The sequence below is a fragment of the Mustelus asterias genome, chromosome 10 (assembly GCF_964213995.1).
Source record: "Mustelus asterias chromosome 10, sMusAst1.hap1.1, whole genome shotgun sequence".
NCBI classification, from domain to species: domain Eukaryota; kingdom Metazoa; phylum Chordata; class Chondrichthyes; order Carcharhiniformes; family Triakidae; genus Mustelus; species Mustelus asterias.
In genome coordinates this window covers 101,138,062-101,157,253 of record NC_135810.1, presented here as the reverse complement: position 1 = coordinate 101,157,253, position 19,192 = coordinate 101,138,062, and the positions used below count along the sequence as shown (strand labels likewise).

The 19,192-nt window shown below is 43.8% G+C and overlaps 1 protein-coding gene across 1 annotated transcript in view; it reads left to right on the top strand.

Annotated features, from left to right (window-relative positions):
• Positions 1-19,192, top strand: part of tpte (transmembrane phosphatase with tensin homology) — a 69,309-nt gene that overhangs the window by 47,901 nt on the left and 2,216 nt on the right. Inside the window, exons 12-17 of the mRNA XM_078222322.1 lie at positions 9,174-9,235; positions 9,427-9,507; positions 10,641-10,746; positions 14,372-14,469; positions 18,125-18,220; positions 18,303-18,373. Of these exons, the coding sequence (XP_078078448.1) occupies positions 9,174-9,235; positions 9,427-9,507; positions 10,641-10,746; positions 14,372-14,469; positions 18,125-18,220; positions 18,303-18,373 (514 nt within the window). The remainder of the gene's footprint in view (positions 1-9,173; positions 9,236-9,426; positions 9,508-10,640; positions 10,747-14,371; positions 14,470-18,124; positions 18,221-18,302; positions 18,374-19,192) is intronic.

Sequence of the window (19,192 nt, the reverse complement as noted above, 5' to 3'; positions counted from 1 at the left end):
GGAAAAAGTAGTTCCTGCTCTTGCCAGTAAATAGCCAAATCTAATTAACATAAATGATCATCTCTCAGCAGCCAGATGAGACTGAAGGTTAAGGAAGGCTGGCACTTAGAAAAGCATAGGATGATTAGATCAATCCAATTATGTTTGACAAATTCATTGGCGTTTAGGGATGTAACTAATAAAGGGGAACCAGTAGATGTAGCATATCTGGATTTCCAAAGGACATTCGATAAGTTAATTAGGTAAGATAAAGGCTCATGGAGTTGGGGGATATATGCTGATATCAAGTTAAATGGAAAGGTAAGCTGTGGGAAGCACATCGGCTGCAAAGAGAGATAGACAGGTTAAGTGAGTGGGTAATAAGATGGCAGCGAATGGTTTATAATGTGGAGAGTTCTATAACATTTAAGAAAAACTTGGACGGGTTCATGGATGAGAGGGGTGTGGAGGGATATGGTCCAAGTGCAGGTCAGTGGGACTAGGCATAAAATGGTTTGGCACAGACAAGAAGGGCCAAAAGGCCTGTTTCTGAGCTGTAATTTTCTATGGTTCTAAGCATGAAGTTATTCCCTTTGTATGAATGAAGAATATTTTTTTTAGAAGGGGGTGAGCCTTGTAAGTGTTGATGTTCAAAGAAACTTGGCTGTGCTCATACAAGGAATGCAGAAAGTTTAGCATTTGGGTGCAGCAAGCAGTTAGGAAGGCAAATTGCATGTTTGTTTTGATTGCAGGCGGATTGAAGTACAAAAAATGAAACATCTTGTTATAATCGTACGGGGCTAGGATGAGACCACATCTGGAGTACTTTGTGCAGTTTTGGTCTCTGTTTAAGAAAGCATGTACTTGCATTGGAGGTTTACTAAGTTGGCCCTCAGAACAACCCAGTCATCCACGATGGGAGGCTGAGTAAATTGGACTTGTATTCTCTGGTGTTTAGACAAATGAGAGGCGATTTCATTGAAACCTACAAAATTCTGAAGGAGTTTGATAGGGTGGACACCGGACAGTTGTTCCCTTTTGGTCGGGGAACCTAAAACGTGGGCAGTGTCTGTGGATAGGGGCTGCTTATTTAGGACTAAGGTGAGAAGAAATTCCATTGCTCAAAGGGTTGTGAACCTTTGAAATTTTCTACCCTAGGGGGTTGTGGATGTTACATTGTTCAATATATTTAAGAGAGAATGTTGGGGAGTGGATAACAAAATGGAGTTGAAGCCCAAGATTATTGATGCTCCAGTTTCCTCCCACAGTCCAAAGATGTGTGGGCTGGGTGCATTGGCCATGCTAAATTGACCCTTAGTCTCCCAGGATGCGTGGGTTAGAGGGATTAGTGGGGTAAATATGTGAGGTTAGGAGGATAGGGCCTGGGTTGTTGGTGCAGACTTGATGGGCTGAATGGCCACCTCCTGCACTGTGTAGGGATTCTATGATTTAGCCATGATGGTATTTAATGGTGGAGCAGGATTGATGGGCTCTATGGTTTGCTTCTATTTCTTGTGTTTTTTGGGATGTTTTTCTGTGGATTTAACATTTACTCTTCCGTAACTTTCATTGAAAAGTGCTTGGATTTTTCATGTGTGCATACTATTCAGTATATGGGCAGAGTTTTGAGAATCTGGCAACAGTGCTAATAAAAAAGAATACAGTGTGGATTACTCGTTCATGATGCTGCAAATTGAGGGGTTCCAAGTGGGAACATAACTTATTTACAGTCTGCGATAGGGAGACTTCTTTTTGAAGACCCTTGAAGTACTTCAAGGGTCAGCGAGGATCTGGCAGATGGAGTATAATGTTGACAAGTGTGAGGTTATCCACTTTGGAAGGAATAATAGTAAAATGGACTATTATTTAAATGGTGAAAAATTACAACATGCTACTGTGCAGAGGGACCTGGGGGTCCTTGTGCATGAATCGCAAAAACTCAGTTTGCAGGTGATCAAGAAGGCAAATGGAATGTTGGCCTTTATCGCGAAGGGGATGGAGTATAAAAGCAGGGAGGTCTTGCTGCAATTGTACAAGGTACTGGTGAGGCCGCAACTAGAGTACTGTGTGCAATTTTGGTCCCCTTATTTGCGGAAGGATATATTGGCCTTGGAGGGAGTACAGAGAAGGTTCACCAAGTTCATACCAGAGATGAGGGGGATAGCTTATGAGGAGAGATTGAGTAGATTGGGCCTGTACTTGTTGGAGTTCAGAAGGCTGAGGGGAGATCTTATGGAGACATATAAGATAATGAAGGGGCTAGACAGGGTAGAGGCAGTGAGATTCTTTCCACTTAGAAAGGAAACAAGAACTAGAGGACACAGCCTCAAAATAAGGGGAGTCAGTTTAGAACAGAGTTGAGGAGGAACTTCTCCCAGAGGGTAGTGAATCTCTGGAATTCTCTGCCCATTGAGGCAGTGGAGGCTACCTCGTTAAATATGTTTAAGTCACAGGTAGATAGATTTCTGATCATTAAGGGTTATGGGGAGCGGGTGGGTAAGTGGAACTAAACCACTATCAGATCAGCCATGATCTTATTGAATGGCGGGGCAGGCTCGAGGGGCTAGATGGCCTACTCCTGCTTCTATTTCTTATGTTCTTATGTACTTCTTTGATTGCAAAGGACTTGACAATGTTCTGAAGCTGTGAAAGGCACTATATAAATGCAATTTTTTTTTCTTTTGCAACGAAGACCTTAAGACGGCAGGAGAGGGAAGATGGTGAAATTGCTAATGTGATTGTGTTTGGGGATGTGGGAGAAAGGAAGGTCACGGTTCAAATGAGTTGAGCAGGTTGTAGACTACTTGTTTTGGATTGGGTGGCAGAGGGAGTGCTTGATTTCAATTGTGTGTGGTGGTGGGGGGGGGGGGGGGGGGGAAGAAGAGGGAGAGTGTGAGAAAAGAGAGTCCGTGTTGGTATGAAATGAAGATTGTAGATAATTTCTGAAAGATGGAATCGTTCTGTGAACTAGATTCAGTGGGGAATACTGGGCTTGCAGAGGTTAAATGTAACTGGTTACTTTGGGGACAATAGTCTGGTTTGGTCAGTTGAAAAAATCCAAATGTGCTTTAATATGCTGCCAAATATAAAATGTCAAGGCTCACATTGTGAATGTCACTTTTCAATGGGGAACTTCACAAACAACATTGGACAATTTCATCATGCCCCACACAACCTGCTGGTGGACTTTTCTGCCCAAATAATTCTGTAGAGGTCATGGAGTGTTGAGAAATTGATGGATTTAAGTGACCAAAGACAAAAGTACAGCACAGGCCCTTTGGCCCTCCAAACCTGTACTGATCATGATGCCCTAACTAAACTTTTAAAAAAAATCTTCTACCCTTTGTCCATATCCCTCTATTCCATCCCTATTCATGGACCCATCCTCTTTAAATGTTGCTAATGTGCCTGCTTTCACCACCACCCTCTGCATGAAGAACTTTACCTGCACATCTTCCTTAAACTCTCCCCCCCTCACCTTGGACCTGTGTCCCCTTGTAATTGACACTTCCACCCAAGGAAAAAGCCTCTGCCTATTCACCCTGGTCTATACCTCTCATAATTTTGTGGATTTCCGTCTTTCCAGTGAAAACCATCCTAGTTTATTCAACTTCTCCTTGTAGTCAACACCCTTGAGACCCGGCAACATCCTGGTGAACCACCTTTGCACTCTGTCCAAAGCTTCCATGTCCTTCTGATAGTGTGGCAGCCAGAACTGCACGCAATACTCTAAATGCAGCCTAACCAAGGTTTTATATAGCTGCAACATGATTTTTCAACTCTTGTACTGCATGCCAAGTGCCTTCTTAATCATCTTGGCCATCTATGTTGCCACTTTTAACGAACTGTGGATATGCGTGCCCAGACCTCTGAATGTTCCTGAGGGTTCTGCCAAATCACAGTATAATTCACACCTAAATTTGATGCTCCATGTGGTTTATAATTGTGCATCAAGTGCTTATCTCTTGCCTGTAATGAAGAACACACTTGAGATTTCTGTAGTGGGAAAAGAAAGTATTAGAATTTATAAAGTGCTATTTTGTCTTCTGGATATCCAAAGTGATTCACAGCAATTGAAGTATTTTTTAAAAAGTTATTGTTGTAGTGTGTACAGCAACAAATTTTAAGAGTTAATTTTCAAATGTTAACCTTACAATGGTTTAAACTCACCTGAGAGCAATGGGTCCTCAATTTAACATCCCATCTAAAAGATCCTCTAATACTTCAGCACTTTTTTCTGAAGTGTTATTCTGGATTATGTAAACAAAATTTGGTTTGAACCTTCTGTTAATATGTGGAAAGGTTGCTGGGTCATGTTGTTGTTTGACTAAAGATCTTGGCCAACATAGGTGCACCCTGTGTCAAAGGGACTCGGTGACGCAGAACCACTGCCCTCTAGAAATTGAGTGCGTAACCTAAACTGCATTACTGAGAAGCATACAGATAAACAGGAAGTAAAGATATTGGGGGTAGCCTTGAAATGATTAGGGAAGATCTTTGACCTAACTGGTGTGTGGGCTGGCGGCTGCATTAGTTTGAGGTGGGTGATCTACAGAACTGGTGCCAAATAAGATAGCGAGGACAGGAGGGTGATTTGGTAATGTGACCAGAGGTTTTTCTTTAAGTGGAAGGAGACTGAGACCTGTGGAGTTGGCTGATGAAAGAAAAATCGAGCAGTTAAATAGAGTGCCTGCAGTGTCACTTAAAGAAACTGAGCTGGGAGGATGATGCTTAAAAAAAAAGAACCTTGCAGATTAGATTAAATTCCGTTATTGTGGCAAGTGAGTTGGGTGCAGTGGATTTTCTAGAAATTCTTTTGACCCTTGAAAATTGAAATGGTGAAGTTTCTACCTTCAACACTTATTTTTGTGATTTCAACAAATGACGGTACAGTAGGTCAAAATTGACTTGATCACTTCTGCCCAATTGCTCATGGATTGGGGTAAATTTCCAGAAAGAAGGTCCTTATTGGCATCTAGTTAAACAGTGTGTAGTGAAGTACAAATATTTGTTTGTTATGCATTAATGATTCATTGGCCTCAAAAGCCAAATGCCGGGTTCCTGAAGTTCTGGTTAACAAGGGTTCAGTGACCTTTTGCTGAATGTTGGATTCCTAAACTGATTTTGACTGTTGGAGGATCAAAAGCTTCCAACAGAAGAATTCATGTCGAGAGGCTAGGTTTGAGAAGCTAAATAACGATTAGATAGTTGCACAGAATTCATTCAGTATTTGGGAGGAGAATATGAATGAGGAAGGAAGAGTTGTTTCCCCAGATTTTAGATGTTTTAATTAAAACTTGTCTTTTATTGATGCTTTTTGTATCTGATTTCTGAAGTGCAGAGTTCTTGCAATCTGATTCTGGTGATTTAGTGGATGGTGGGGGCGGAGAAGCTAACGGGAGCCAAAAAATTGGAAACCAGTTGCTATAAAATCACACTGCAATTCTCTTAATGGCCGGGTGGGTCAGTCTTGCTGGTGGCGTGAACTTCATTTGCAATTCATGAATGCCCATTAAAACAGCTGCTTGCCAGTTACCTGCCAGGCCTTTCAATCCTTCATGATAGTGTGAAATTGCATTGGCTTGAAGGTGTGTACATGGTGGTCCTCAGTTCGCTTAGAGAGGAGTGCAACAAAGCCTTTCTGCCTCCGTGTCATGCTACTCACAATGTGCTGTTCACCGCTTTGCTGGTGCAGACTGGTTCCTGCCTCCATCTCCATGCTGAGCTGCTGGATCCACTGGGGTGGGGGGTGGAGGGAGAAGAGGAGAACCCATGTAAGAGATGGGAGGAGGGTTAATGGAGGAGGCTGGAGAATAGCAGGTGGCATCTCTATCTGCACGTAGTGAGATTCCCAAATAAATTGGAGGCATGCGGACAATGAGGGAGGAAGGGTTGCACAACATCCTGTAACACAGGTGTAGCACCACCATCTCAGCACGGGTAGAATGTAAGATGATATGAAGTAGTTTGGGAAGATCGTTAAGCTGGGCTCTGGGGTTACTCCTTGGGGCCCATACTCCTTTGTGCAGCTACAGGGGGGCAGAGTCCAGGTCAATTACACAAGACTCGGCCCATTGCCCGGGAACAACAGCAAGACAGATTTCTAATCTTTTGTGCACAACTCAATAGCCTTGCATCAACTTTGGCAAAGCGACAGTGGGAGATAATATTGCCGCCTAGGGGAGGGAAGGCGCTAGTAAAAGGGACACAATTGTATCAACTCTGTCCCCTTCACAATCTGGCTGTACAGAGAGGTGAGGCCTTGTCAGAGGGTGAACTGGAGAAGGAGGAAGTCCAGGGAGATGCTGAGGGCCAATAGGAGCGTGCTGATTTGATGGAGAGAACGTGTGGAAAGTAAGTCGGTGATGCCAATAGTTTTACTGCTCTTGGCGCTCAGCTGAAGTCCGATCATCAGGCAACATCTCCTCTAACTCTCCAAGCTATTTTGTGACTTCTAAGGGAATGGCTGAACCATCGCTGAGAGGACAGGTCCTGCCTTCACACTTTGGCCTTGAGCGATCATGACTCACTAGGATCAGACCTTGGCTGTGTTCATCAATGTGCTCACTCTGTTTTTGCTTGCTGGATTTTGAGTTGAGGCTCGGTGCTTCCTATTCCGTGTTATGAGGCAAACGCTGTTGTGAAGGAAATGCAGACCAGCGTAGGCCCATGAAGATAATATGGACCAACATAGGGCTCTCCGTCTAAAGTATATGTCTTGGTTTGGACAAACCCAGATGTGCAGAGAGTCACACATCTGATGAGCCTTCAGCCCTTGAGGACTAAGGGCTGAGAACGCACCCATCATCCACTTCGAATAAAGATTGACGCACACCTCCCTGACAGCATGCAAGGGTATGGTACAAAGTGGCACTCAAGTTGGCATCATTGAGTGTTAATCTTAAAGGAGTGTGTGAGGAAGGCTGAACCTCTGAATAAAAGGATTGTAAAGTTCCAAACGAAAATGCTTTCATCTGACCATTACATTCACATAGCCATGGAATGGTTTTCAAAAAGTGAAATTTATTTAGTGATGGAGCACTCTAACTTTCTTAACTCTACGACTACACCTAGGTGCAGCCCCCCAACATCTGCAGCATGGACAGAGGCAGCCTGCTGTCTAGGCATCCCCTGGCCTGATGAGACTCCAGTTCATGACCGAAGTGCTTAGCCAGCTGGTTTTGGTGCAGGCAGAGGGACCTCTGAGTGGCTGCACCCCTTGGGAGTGTCCCGGTTGGAGGCCCTCAGACTGACTCCTGCAGAGGATGAGGCACTTGGAGGGAGGTCAAGGTGCTTTGCCTCCGAGTTGCCTACATCCTGATAGTGCTCAGTGTGTGGCTACGGAGTGCAAGGCCAAGCACACATCTGGCAACAGCTGCTGAATAAAGGTCTCCATGGTGCTTGCCAAGCTTCCTGTGGTGGCCTTGAGGTACTCGCATGTTGAAGCCACGACGTTAGACCAAACATGGATGCCTCCATTGTACATTCTACAAAGCTCTGCTTGATATTCCATTGCCTCTTTCCATCTCCACCAGTGAGCTGACAGGTGCTTTCAGAGGCTTGGCTAACTGAGCAGTAGCTGGTCTCCAGCAGCCCTCAAATGCTGGAGAATTGGACTGCCCTACTGTGAGCATGTCTGACGTATTCTCCAGAAAGTGACCCTAAGTCTAAACTTGAATTGCACTCCGGTGAAGTACGTGTCTGTGCGCTGCTGGGGGTATGGGTGTGCACTGTGGTTCTTGGGACGTGCTCCAGAATGTGAGCAACAAGACAGATGGGATAGCGGTGTTGTGAAAGTCTTGTTGAGAGAGACTATTTTGATGCTTGTCCCCGTGAATGTGTGAGATCCATGAAGAGAGAAGCTGCTGAGTACACGATGCCATGCTGGGAGGAAGCTGAGGGAGGACTTGCCCTGATGGAGTGGATGAGATCATTCATGTGCTTTGCGGGTGGATGGCAGCCACACTGGCTTCCTGGGTAACGCTCTCCCAGGCTTGAGGTGAGGTTCCTACCCTTTCTTGCACCATGCCCTAGGAAGAGCCCATGTCAGTGGGCCCGGACTCCTTAAACAAGGACCTTGGTGGAACTGCTGCCTCCTTGAAGCTGCTAACCTTTTTGCTTCTGGGTTGCAGTCTCGTGGAGAGAGTGATAGGAGTGTGCTGGACTTGTGTTTTAAATATGGCACTGGGAGCTATGGACCCACCAGTGATGGCAGGTGGACAAATCTGCTCCCAACCCGCCAGGAGATTTGGAGAGTAACTCGCCTGTGCATAGAGGTTCCCAGTGCAGAATCTGGAGCGGGATCCTGCCATTCTGACAGCGCGAAAGGTGCCACTCCTGGGGTGGATTCTCCACTTTGAGACTTAAATCCATATCAGCACTGCAACATCCAACTCCTGGGGATTTTTAAAATATGTTTTATTTGTTAACTGTACAAGAGGGTCAAAGGAATTTGGAGAATATGCTTATGTTGCAAGTTGCACATTATTATACAATCATCTGATAAAAGAAACATTGACCTAGAAAGCTCCCTTCTTGATGCTTTGATAGCAGTTTTAGCCCTCCATCTCAATGTTGAAGTAACAACAATGTTTTTGTTGGATTGTCAGTAGCACACTGTGCTCTGATTATTGAGTTGTCACCTGTAAAGCGAGATTTGGAGTTAATGGTCTGGATGACTCTTCGAGTCATATGGACTCAACATTAACTGTTTCCCCGCTCCACAGGTGCTGCCAGACCTGCATTTTCTGTGTCTATAGCACTCTGTAAAGATGCTGTGTAAATGATTATTAGAATGCTTTAAATGTAGCTTTGAAATAATTTAACGTTGGCCCATAATCTTGCATTGATCTAGAATAGTTTGTCCGTTGTTTGTTTTTTGCAAAAATCGCAATTAAAATGCTCCTATGGTTTTTTTGGTTACTGGTCTGTAACTTGTAACAGATGGGGGAGGAAAGGACAGTTAATTAGTGCATGATCATGAGTCAAGTTAATCAATTACACACTTGAAGTCTTTGGTGCGACTAACTGGCATTCTCAATCATAATCCTATGAATAACCTGCTGTGTGAAACAACTGTTTTATCTAGTTGACGTTATGGTACAGTTTTGGGGCATCCCATAGCCATTGCAGTCTCAATTCTACTGTATCAGGTTGACTTTAAACTACAAGGTTATCTGAATTTTGTTTTTTAGGGCGGACTGGAACAATGGTCTGTACCTGGCTGATTGACAGCGATCAGTTTGAGAATGCAAAGGTAAACTAATCTTGTGGGCTTTTCATTTTGCAGAATTTTACATGAATTCTTTTATGAATATTTAATCATCATTTTGCAGTAATATTTAATAATTTGATCTATTTGAGATTTTGAGGATAATGTCAGCATCCTCAAATGTATTTTTTAAAAAAAACTATAATCTTGTAATATTTTCGTCCTCTTTCTGATAGGAAAGTTTAGATTACTTTGGAGAAAGAAGAACTGATACAAGTGTCAGTTCAAAATTTCAAGGGGTGGAAACTCCCTCCCAGGTAATAAATAACTAGATTGTGTTTATCAAGCCACCTTTTTGTTCTGGAGGGCGTAGGTGTTACTCCATGCCTAATGTATTAGAACGTCTAGAATTCTGCATGCTGTTCAACATTTTCTACATTAACCACTGCAAAATGCCTTTCTCCTGATTTTTAAAGTTAATTTGCATGCCAGTGTTACATTTAACTGCGTCTCCTCAATCATCATCAATATGGAGTCAGAGGTTTACAACATGGAAACAGGCCCTTCGGCCCAACTTGTCCATGCCACCCCTTTTTTAACCCCTAAGCTAGTCCCAATTGCCCCCATTTGGCCCATATCCCTCTATATCTATCTTACCCATGTAACTGTCTAAACGCTTTTTAAAAGACAAAATTGTACCCGCCTCTACTACTACCTCTAGCATCTTGTTCCAGATACATTCCACCCACTGTGAAAAAATTGCCCCTCTGGACACTTTTGTATCTCTCCCCTCTCACCTTAAACCTATGCCCTCTAGTTTTAGACTCCCCTACTTTTGGGAAAAGATATTGACTTTCTAGCTGATCTGTGCCCCTCATTATTTTATAGACCTCTATAAGATCACCCCTCAGCCTTCTACGCTCCAGAGAAAAAAGTCCCAGTCTATCCAGCCTCTCCTTATAACTCAAACCATCAAGTCCCAGTAGCATCCTTGTAAATCTTTTCTGCACTTTCTAGTTTAATGATATCCTTTCTATAATAGGGTAACCAGAACTGTATTGAAAAAGGAGGGTAATATAACCAAATTTAGACCCACCCACATTAAGGCTGGAATTTTTCCAGTCCCAGTACTGCCTGCCAAAAGTCAATGTACCTTTTTTTTTGCTGGTCCGCCAATTTTTTCCGCATCCTTCACAACACAGGTGGAACTAGAAAATCCTGGCCGAAGTTGCTGAAATTCATGAAGGTCTGACTGGAGGAACAATTTATTTATTCCTGTACTGTCCAAACCTCTGATAATACCATCATTTGGCCTCAAATTGTTTTCACAGAAATGATGCAACTGTACTCTGGAACACTTATTTTACAATTTAGGGACAATTGTACAGAAAAGCAAGTTCTGAATAATGTGTCTTGAAACATAGCATTTGAAACTTCTCTTGCCTTACAGAGTAGATATGTTGGCTATTATGAAGTAATGAAAAATGAGTACAAACGGCAAACCCCTCCACAGAAGAAGCTAAAAATGAAGAGCATTAGGATCTATTCAATTCATGGTGAGCTACTTTCTGTAACAGTTTCATGGACATCTTCTTGACTTGGTTAACAGCATCATTGCCTCACACAGAAGATATGGATTCAGGTTTATACTGTAGGCACTTTGAGTTAAGGCACAACTATCAGGTGTTCCACTGTATATAACTAAATTCTCTAGTGTATGAGCTTATGAAACTAATGCTTATCTTTAGGCAGCACTAGAGCAATGACCTCACCCACCCCCCCCCCCTCCCCCACACCCCTGACCCCCTGACCGTTGCCGCTCAGAACTCGAGTTCAAACACATCAATTCTCCAGTATTTATACATTGCCCTTTTCATGAACTCGGGCCATCCCACAATACTTTGCGGTCAATTAAGGATTTCTGAAGTGTAGTCACTGATTTTTATATCGTCTCCGGTGTTCTTCCTACAAAAATGAGGCCATTTGGCCCATCACGTCTGCACCGACCACAATCCCACCCAGGTCCTATCCCCATAACCCCATACATTTGCCCTAGCCAGTCCCTCTGACACTAAGGGGCAATTTAGCATGGCCAATCCACCTGACCTGCACATATTTGGACTGTGGGAGGAAATCCGAACCCCCGGAGGAAACCCACGCAGACACGGGGAGAATGTACAAACTCTACACAGACAGTGACCCAAGCCAGGAATTGAACCCGGATCCTTGGCGCTGTGAGGCAGCAGCGCTAACCACTGTGCCACCCTTAAATTATTCTCATCGACTTTCTCTTTTTTTAAAAAAAAACAATAGATCCTGTAGTCATGTAGATTATTTTCCTGGCTTGCAGGCATCTTTGGAAGCATTAAGTACTTGAAATTCAAAAGATTTTAATAAGCTTTTATTTTAGTGCTATTTACCACCTGGATGCCCCGAAGTGTCTGACAATTGAATATATTTTTGAAATGTAGTCACTGGTTTAACTGGTACACTGCTGGCTGGCGGCAGGATCTTATGGTCCCACCGTGTCAATGGGGTTTCTTGTTGAACATATTTCTCGCCACTAGTTTCCCAGCAGCAGGGGTACATCTCCTCGCCATCAGTGGGACTAAGATCCCGCTAGCGTAAACACCAGCGGGAATTTGGCAAATAACTTTTTGAAGAGCTCTTGTCCTGAGAAGTTAAATGATTGAAAATTCTGATGGGGTTACATGGAGGAGGGGGGGGGCAACATTCTGCACCCATAAATGACTGTGAAATCATAGAATCCTACAGTGCAGAAGGAGGCCACTCGGCCCATCGGGTCTGCACCGACCACAATCCCACCCAGGCCCCGTAACACAACATATTTACCAACAAAGAAAATGACAGTGCAGGAACAGGCCCTTCAGCCCTCCAAACCTGTACCGATCATGCTACCTGATTTAACAAAAACCCCTTACCCTTCCGGGGACCATATTCCTCTATTCCCATCCTATTCATGTATTTATCAAGCTGCCCTTAAAAGTCACTATCGTATCTGCTTCCACTACCTCCCCGGCAATGAGTTCCAGGCACCCACCACCCTCTGTGTAAAAAATCTGCCTGTACATCTCCTTTAAACCTTGCCCCTCGCACCTTAAACCTGTGCCCCCTAGTAATTGACTCCTCCACCCTGGGGGAAAAAGCTTCTGACTATCCACTCTGTACATGCCTCTCATAATCTTGTAGACTTCTATCAGGTCACCCCTCGACCTCTGTCGTTCCAGTGAGAACAAACCAAGTTTCTCCAAACTCTCATAGTTGATGCCCTCCATACCAGGCAACATCATGGTAAATCTTTTCTGTACCCTCTCCAAAGCCTTCATCTTTCTGGTAGTGTGGCAACCAGAATTGAACATTATATTCCAAGCATGGCCTAACTATGGTTCTATAAAGATACAACATGACTTGCCAATTTCTAAACTCAATACCCTGGCCGATGAAGGCAAGTATGCGGTATGCCTTCTTGACTACCTTCTCCACCTGCATTGCCACTTTCAGTGACCTGTGTACCTGTACACCCAGGTCCCTTTTGCCTATCAATACTCAAGTGTTCTATTATTTACTGTATATTTCCTATTTGTTTTAGACCTTCCAAAATGCATTACCTCACATTTGTCCGGATTAAACTCCATCTGCCACCTCTCCACCCAAGTCTCCAACTGATCTGTATCCTCTGATGGTCCTCATTGCTATCCGCAAATCCACCAACCTTTGTGCTGGGTCCCTGGCGCTGTGAGGCAGCAGTGCTAACCACTGTGCTGCCCTTGTTGGGGCAAATTGAATAAAAATGGAATGCATGGATAGATTCAACATACAAATCTACAAACGTGACAACTATAAACAACAAATGCTTTTTAATTTTTCTAAGTGAACCACAACACCTGGTGCAGCAGCCCTGCCACCTTCAGCTGATGTGGATGCAATATGCTGACTGCTATTCCCTGTTGTCTGAGATGGCTTCAGCAGGTGGCCTGTGCCCTTGAGGGCTCTGGCTGGTCATGGGTCTCCTGCTCAGGTACACCCTCCTTGGCTGGAGTTGATGGGGTCACTGGTAGAGGGGAGGTGGAGCAGCTGGGTGTCCTGGGTCGATGTCCCTGGGCTGTATGGCTGGTGTGCCTGCTGTCTTTGGGTGTTGGATAGCCCTTCCCTGACACCTTGAGAAGAAGTGGCACCTGGAGGGAAGCAGTTTGTCCAGGAACTGATATTAGATGGAAAGCTAAAAGTAGCTGGTGCAAATCCAGTGCTAATGTCCCATCTGCTAGCTGTGTGGGACATCCAATGGACTCTCATCCTTAGAATTTGCTGTGAGCTGATGGTGCACTTACCCTAATGGACCGCAGCAGATCATTCATTTTCTTCTTGCACTGCTCTTGTGGTTGTCTGTCTGTCTCTCTCTCTCTCTCTCTCCCCCCTCCCAAGGGCAGCATGGTCAGGTGTGAGGGCTCAGCCCTTGGAAAATAGACCTCCTGTTCCTTGGATGGCTCAAAGGAGAGTCTCCAGGGAGGTATTGGTGAACTGTAGGGCCAAAGGTTGCTGTCTCCTCTGATATTGTGACAGATGGAGAATCTGGAGTTCCTCGCTTGTAAATGGCTGTCTGGTCACCATTTAAATATGGCACCAAGACCTTGTACCTCATGAAGTAATGGTGGGTTAGGTGGTTTCTTGCTAAATTTGCTGAACTCCTCCTTGTGGGTGCATGGTTAATGAACTGAACAGTGGAAGATGGCACGTGTTCAGCTATGCCAGTGGGAAACACTCCAACTTTACCACCCTCCATTAGACTTGGTCTCCAGAATGGAAGATATCCAGACTTGAGTGGCAGTAGAATAAGAACAAGCCAATTTCCCACAACTGAGTGATTTGCTGAGTGACTATTTGTGATCTACAAATTTGCACATTTGTTACCTCTTTGGGTAGTTGTGGCCTTTGGAGCCAGTAGGGGACACAACTGTTATCATAGTTACAAATGTTCATAATTATTAAGTGGTGTGCAGATTGAGCAAATGTGAATGTTATATCGGTATGCTGAAATTATTGTCAAAATGCTGATGTACTCCATTCTTGGGTGTCATTTTGGCTTCCTGTGGGGGTGGGGGGGGGGGAAAGAAAGCCATTTGTTTTTACAAATTAAAGACCAGTTCACTTTGTTTCATACAGGTGTTGGTAGGAACAATGGCAGTGACCTGAAAGTGGAAATCATTGTCAAGAAGGTGCTTGTATTTCAGTGCGTTTGTGCAACACAAGAAAACTGTAAGGTAAAATCTGTAATAACTAACTAAGAGATCAGGAATGCTTCTTGACGGCATTAGATTCCATTCAAATAGCGCACTTATTACACTAAGCTTTTAGTTTCTTTCCAGAGGAGTTGGTCAAGTTGAATAAAGCATCCATTCATAAATGTTTGTCTTGCACTTTTACTCATAAATGTGATTTAATAAAGCAACCAGTGTCAATTGAGATTTTCTTTAATGGAATGTGGGTGTTACTGGCTAGCCCAGCTTTTATTGCCCTTGAAGGGTTGTAGTGAGCCGCCCACCGCCTTGAACTGCTGCAGTCCATATGGTGTAGGTGCACCTACAGTGTTAGGGTAGGAGATTCAGGATTTCTATAGTGTTACAATTTGAATGTCCTTTATTTTTATTAATGACTTAGAGGAGGGGGCTGAAGGGTGGATCAGTAAATTTGCTGATGACACCAAGATTGGTGGAGTAGTGGATGAGGTGGAGGGCTGTTGTAGGCTGCAAAGAGACATAGATAGGATGCAAAGCTGGGCTGAAAAATGGCAAATGGAGTTTAACCCTGATAAATGTGAGGTGATTCATTTTGGTAGGACTAATTTAAATGTGGATTACAGGGTCAAAGGTAGGGTTCTGAAGACTGTGGAGGAACAGAGAGATCTTGGGGTCCATATCCACAGATCTCTAAAGGTTGCCAGTCAAGTGGATAGAGCTGTGAAGAAGGCCTATAGTGTGTTAGCTTTTATTAACAGGGGGTTGGAGTTTAAGAGCCGTGGGGTTATGCTGCAACTGTACAGGACCTTGGTGAGACCACATTTGGAATATTGTGTGCAGTTCTGGTCACCTCACTATAAGAAGGATGTGGAAGCGCTGGAAAGAGTGCAGAGGAGATTTACCAGGATGCTGCCTGGTTTGGAGGGTAGGTCATATGAGGAAAGGTTGAGGGAGCTAGGGCTGTTCTCTCTGGAGCGGAGGAGGCTGAGGGGAGACTTAATAGAGGTGTATAAAATGATGAAGGGGATAGATAGAGTGAACGTTCAAAGACTATTTCCTCGGGTGGATGGAGCTATCACAAGGGGGCATAACTATAGGGTTCGTGGTGGGAGATACAGGACGGATATCAGAGGTAGGTTCTTTACGCAGAGAGTGGTTGGGGTGTGGAATGGACTGCCTGCAGTGATAGTGGATTCAGACACTTTAGAAACATTTAAGCGGTTATTGGATAGACACATGGAGCACACCAGGATGATAGGGAGTGGGATAGCTTGATCTTGGTTTCAGATAAAGCTCGGCACAACATCGTGGGCCGAAGGGCCTGTTCTGTGCTGTACTGTTCTATGTTCTATGTTCCTACAAATTATTCAAAGTGATGTTGGTCTACGTTGGTAAAGCCCACACTTGGACAAGACAACTAGGGATGGGCAAAACTGTGACTTAGCAAGCTTCGCCCAGATCCTGAGAAATTGGGAATCAGCTGCTTTTTTGAATTGCTGCAACCCTTTCACTGAAGATATTTCATGGTGGTCTTGGGTCAGAGATTTCAAGATTGGGACTCCATAATAATGAAGGACTGGTGTCTTGATATCTGTGTTTGAATGGTGTGAAATTTGAAGGGCAACTTGAGGGTGGAGTTTCAATAGGGCAACCCCATGCTTGGTTGGAGTGGTCATACGAACATAGGAATTAGAAGTGGGTAGGCCATTCAGCCCCTCAGGGCCGCCTCTGCCACTTGCCAAGCTCATGGCTGATCGGAATATGGCCTCTATTCTATTTTCTCTTTCTTCCCCCCCACCCCCCCCTTCTACCCTAATCTAATTCAGTGTCAAAAATATTCAAAGACCCTGCCCCTTCCCCCCCCTTAGTGGTCTCTGGGGAAGAGAATTCCACAGACTAATGACCCTCTTTCTTTAAAAAAAATCTCAATTTAAAATAAGGGGGCTCCTCATTTTGAAAAAGTGTTCCCTAGTTTTAGTCTCCCATAAAGGGAAGCATCCACCCTGCTGAGTCCTCAGCATCTTGGTTAAATAAGATCATCTCCCATTCTTCCAAAGTCCAATGGATACAGACTCAACCTGTCCAACTTTCCCCCATAAGAAAACCCTCCCCGTTCCAGAAATCAATGGAATGAACCTGCTCTCAACTGCTTCTAATGCAGTTAGATCCTTTTCAAAATGAGACCAAAACTGTACACGGAACTCCAGATGTGGTCTCACCAAGGCCTTGAACAGCTGCAATAAAACTTCCCTATTTTTGTATTCCATTCCTCTTGCAATAACATCCCATTTGGCTTCCTAATCACTTGCTGTACCTGCATTCCAACTGTTTGTGATTCATGTATCAGTCCACCCAGATCTCTACCACAAGAATTCTGCAATCTCCATTTAAATAACATGCTGCTTTTCAACAAATTCACATTTTCCCACATTATACTCCATCTGCCAAATTATTTAGCATGTCCCTTTGCCGACTCCTTTTGTCCTTGTCACAAGTTGCTTACCTATTTTTGTGATACCTGCAGATTTAGCTACCATCCATTTGGTCCCTTCATCCAAGTCATTGATAAAATTGCTAACAGTTGAGGTCCCCCCAGCACTGATCCCTGTGGCATTCCTAGTTACAACTTGCCAACCCAAAAACTAATTCCTACTCTTTGTTTCCTGTTAACCAACCAATCTTTGTGTTTTTCCCCCTACAGTATGAACTTTATTTTTCGTAGTAACCCTAATGGCACCTTATCAAATGTCATGGTGTTGATAAGTGCCATTGACACTATCTGAAACTGATGAAGGCAAAGACCATTTAAGCTATCAAGAATCTCCCACACCATGAAGGCCTGACCATTATGATTCTCTTACTCTGGAGAGACACACTCCCTTGCAGAGGCAAAAAATTGTGGGCCAATAAAGTTTTATAATAGGACCAGAGGAGAGGGGCATTTTATATCTTGTGGTCCTCCTCCATCAGATAAAGTGGAATAATCGCTCAATAGGCATTAGCCCTTTAAGGCATTTTGGACTTAAAATAATTATTCTTTTGATAGACCAAAACCCTTGTAGCTGAGGTTCTTTTAATAATTCTTGTAGCTCTCTTCTGGACTTTTACAGAAGCCTTAACACTCAATGTGGGGGCTGAAACTGGGCAGCCCAGGAAATGGGGAAAATGATCCAGAGGAAAGGGGTTGTTGGAGGGATGAAGATGAGTGGGCAGAAATATATAATTGTAAGGGACCACTCCTTTTGAAAGGGGGACATGAGCGGGCGAGTAAGTGGAGCTGAGTCCACGAAAGGATCAGCCATGATATTGAATGGTGGAGCAGGCTCAAGGGGCCAGATGGCCTACTCCTGCTCCTAGTTCTTATGGTGGTTTGTGTGTATGCAACGTGATGGGGCATATTAGGGTCAAATTTCTGCAGGGATTTTCCTGACCGGTAGTTGTAATTTTAGAAGAGGTGTCAAAGCCACAGAGAAATGGTTCAAATATTATTTGGAGTCCTCTTCAGGTGATGTATTCCACGGTTTACTGAAGTAGCTTTTCACGTGTTTCGCCATCAGCTGTTTCTCTGCACCAGAATTGTCTTGTTCATTATCATCTGTTGTATACTGTCGCCTTATTCGTGTGTGTCCTCTTGCCTATGTTATCCAGATACATTAAACATTATATTTTTTTCATACAGCTGTTCTTTGATGCTGGGAGTAACTCTGCTATAATTAGCTTGGAGAATGGTCCTGAAGTGAGTGGTGATGTTAAAGTCAGATTTGAGTCTAGTGGGGTAAGTTTGTTTACACTCTCCCGCATTTTTAAAAAAGTAAACACTTTAAAGAGGCTTACAAAACTCCTTTCTCTTTTTCCAGGGCCTTCCTAAAGGTTATGATGACTGTCCATTCTACTTCTGGTTCAACACATCCTTCATTGTAAATAATAGGTACAGTCAAATTATAGTTAATTGAATTAATAGTTTTAAGGATATGTTGAAGGGGTCAGGAAATAGACTAATTCTCATATGGTTTGTTAGTTGTGTATCCTAATTAAATAATTTCTGAAATTTCCCTTACCAGATTTCAGATTTGATGTCTTAAAATCCTTACCTGTGATTTTGCTGCAATTGTATAGGGCGTTGGTGAGGCCACACCTGCAGTTTTGGTGTCCTTATCTGATGAAAGATGTCCTTGCTATAGAGGGAGTACAGCGAAGGTTTACCAGGCTGATTCCTGGGATGGCAGGTCTGTCATACGAGGAGAGACTAAGCCAGTTAGGAATATATTCACTGGAGTTTAGAAGAGTGAGCATGGATCTCATTAAAAACTTAAAATGCTAACGGGGTTAGACAGGGTAGATTCAGAAAGAATGTTCCCAATAGTGGGGGAGTCCAAAACTAGGGGACATCATTTGTGGATAAGGGGTAAACCTTTTAGAACTGAGGTGGGAAGAAATTTCTTCGCCCAGCGGGCGTTGAATGTGTGGAATTCACTACCACAAAGTGATTGAGGCCAAAACGTTGTCTGATTAAGAAGAAATTATATCTAGCTCTTGGGGCTCAAGGGATATGGGGGGGGGGGGGGGGGGGGGTGAAATCAGGATATTGAATTCGGTGATCAAAATGAATGGTGGTGCAGGCTCGAAGGGCCGAATGGCCACCTCCTGCTTCTAGCTTCTATGCTCAGCAAACGGGCATCTGCACTCAGCAGATCTCTCATCTAATTAAACTATGAAAGAAGTGTTTTCTCATTCTTCAGGAAGACTT